The 2,110-nt window shown below is 58.2% G+C and overlaps 1 protein-coding gene across 1 annotated transcript in view; it reads left to right on the top strand.

Annotated features, from left to right (window-relative positions):
* Window positions 1-1,037, top strand: part of LOC103805800 (protein kinase C and casein kinase substrate in neurons protein 1-like) — a gene marked incomplete at its 5' end in the record, with an annotated part of 3,670 nt that extends 2,633 nt beyond the window's left edge. The window contains 2 exons of the mRNA XM_009078463.1: window positions 44-326; window positions 665-1,037. Coding sequence (XP_009076711.1) covers window positions 44-326; window positions 665-774 — 393 coding nt within the window. The remainder of the gene's footprint in view (window positions 1-43; window positions 327-664) is intronic.
* Between the last annotated feature and the right edge of the window lie 1,073 nt (window positions 1,038-2,110).

The following is a 2,110-nucleotide window of genomic DNA, read 5'->3' as shown; positions in this document are numbered from 1 at the left end:
AGCGCGGGAGGTGAGGGCAGCGCGGGGGGAGAGGCCCCGGGAGAGGCACAGCACTTGCTGTGCAAGCTCTGCTGGTGATGGGGGCACGGGATGTCCTCGGTGCCAGCACCGCTGTCTCCTCTGCCTACCCAGCGTGAGCAGCCACGAGCGCGCGCAGCCCTACAGCGCCGAGTGGTCTGACGACGAAGGCAGCAACTCCTTCAACACCAGTGAGGCCAACGGGGGCACCAACCCCTTCGACGAGGAGGCGGCAGGGAAGGGCGTGCGAGTGCGCGCTCTGTACGACTACGACGGGCAGGAGCAGGACGAGCTCAGCTTCAAAGCAGGTACGGTTTGTCGCTGGGGCTGAGTCAGCAGGGCTTGTCTGCTGGAGCTGGTCACACGTTTCGGTGTGCAGTCCCTCGAATAATTTCTGAGTTCGCCCAACCCTTCAAAAAGGTGAACTGTCAGAAAGAGGAAAGCAGAAGCTGAGCCCAAGTGCAAGTGGGACAGGAGCAATGGAGGGACAGGGCACATGAGGTCTCTTGGGTCACCCCTTGCCTTTCTACCCTAAAACTCAGGATCAGTCCTAGAAACCTCCAGCAGCTCCATCCCAGGGAGAAACATTGGGCAGGAGCAGCTCCAACACCTACAACGAGCTCTCCCCTTCCATTTTCCTCTCCAGGTGATGAACTAACCAAACTCGGTGAGGAAGACGAGCAGGGATGGTGCAAAGGGCGCTTGGACAACGGGAAGCTAGGGCTCTACCCCGCCAACTACGTGGAGGCAATCTAAGTCTTGTGGTGTGCTCCTCGTCACCGTCAGCAGATAAATCCACCCTCCGTTGTCTCCATCTCTCCACCAGCCAACCAGCCATTCTGCCGTCTGGTCCTTCACTCCTCACACTTAGAGATTCAGACATATTTTCCGACCAAGCTTTTATTTTTTTAAGAGTTGTCTCCGAAGAGTATTTTGCATAGTTGCTTTCTTCTAAGATAACGTGAAGCGAGAGATGACGTTGTCTGTTCGTCTACGTTAGTTGATTTTTTTTCCGAGCGAAAAGCCGATACCTCAAGATCTTAAAGCCCAACCAGTGAGAGCTCCTGACTGGTTGGTTTTTAAAGATACTGAAATCATGAGCCGCCTTCTGATTGGCTGGAACTGTTCCGAAACGCACGGCGCGAATCTCCTGGGACCAACCAAATTCATCCCAGAAAACCGAGAGGGATTGGAGTCTGACTCCGTTTTTTTTGGTGTTTCCATGTTCTCCCCAGTTCATCCTCCCGCCCCGAGGAAGGGGACAAATGTCCCCTGCAGCCCCACAGCCAATCATCCCCATCCCGGGCAGGTTCCTGGTGGCAGACTGAGATGCCCAGGTGAGGTGGGACCGGCCCCGCCATGGAGCTTGGTGGCATCTCCTCAGCTTCCTTCTCCTCCTCCTCCTCCCGGCTGGGCTGTCAGCACACCTGGAGCAGGTGGAGGCTTCCCAGGCCAATGCCTGGTGTGTGCTGCAGGGTGCAGCTTTGCCCTGTGGGAGGGCAGGTGTCCAGCACACCCCAGATCCAGGCGAGATGGCCCTAAAATCCAGCACTGTCCAGAGAAGGACCCACCACAGCCCAATGCTGTTGGAAGCACCTTCACTCCCAGATGGGATAGTGAGGACTGACTTGAATGCTGCTGGGGACAATCCCCATCCGCCCCTTCCTGAAGAGAGGCAGGAGCAGAGCAGGAACGGGACGGGCAACGTCCAACACTGCAGGGTGCCTGCAGGAGCTGGAGGAGGAGGAGGAGGAGGAGGAGGAGGGGGCTCGGTGCTGGCAGCAGACCCAGCCCGGGCAGAGCAGCTGCCTGGAGAGGATGCCGAACACAAGATGCCAAGGCAGGGGAATGGCTGCAGGCTCTGCCCTTTGCTCGTCCCCGAAGAGCTGCACCGTCCTCCCCTGGGCTCTGCCCGTGGCTCAGATGAGCAGGAGCCCTGCAGCCCCCAGGGGTGCTGCCACCCAGCATGGCCATCCCCACCCCTCTGCCTCGGGTGCATTTGCCATCCTGAGCTCTTCCCTACAGATCACCTCTCGTTTTTTTCCATACCATCACCCTTAGCAGCATCGATGCCATCAGCTTCCTGCACGCT

The sequence above is a fragment of the Acanthisitta chloris genome, unplaced genomic scaffold (assembly GCF_000695815.1).
Source record: "Acanthisitta chloris isolate BGI_N310 unplaced genomic scaffold, ASM69581v1 scaffold19477, whole genome shotgun sequence".
Taxonomy (NCBI): domain Eukaryota; kingdom Metazoa; phylum Chordata; class Aves; order Passeriformes; family Acanthisittidae; genus Acanthisitta; species Acanthisitta chloris.
This window is presented reverse-complemented; position numbering and strand designations above follow the sequence as displayed.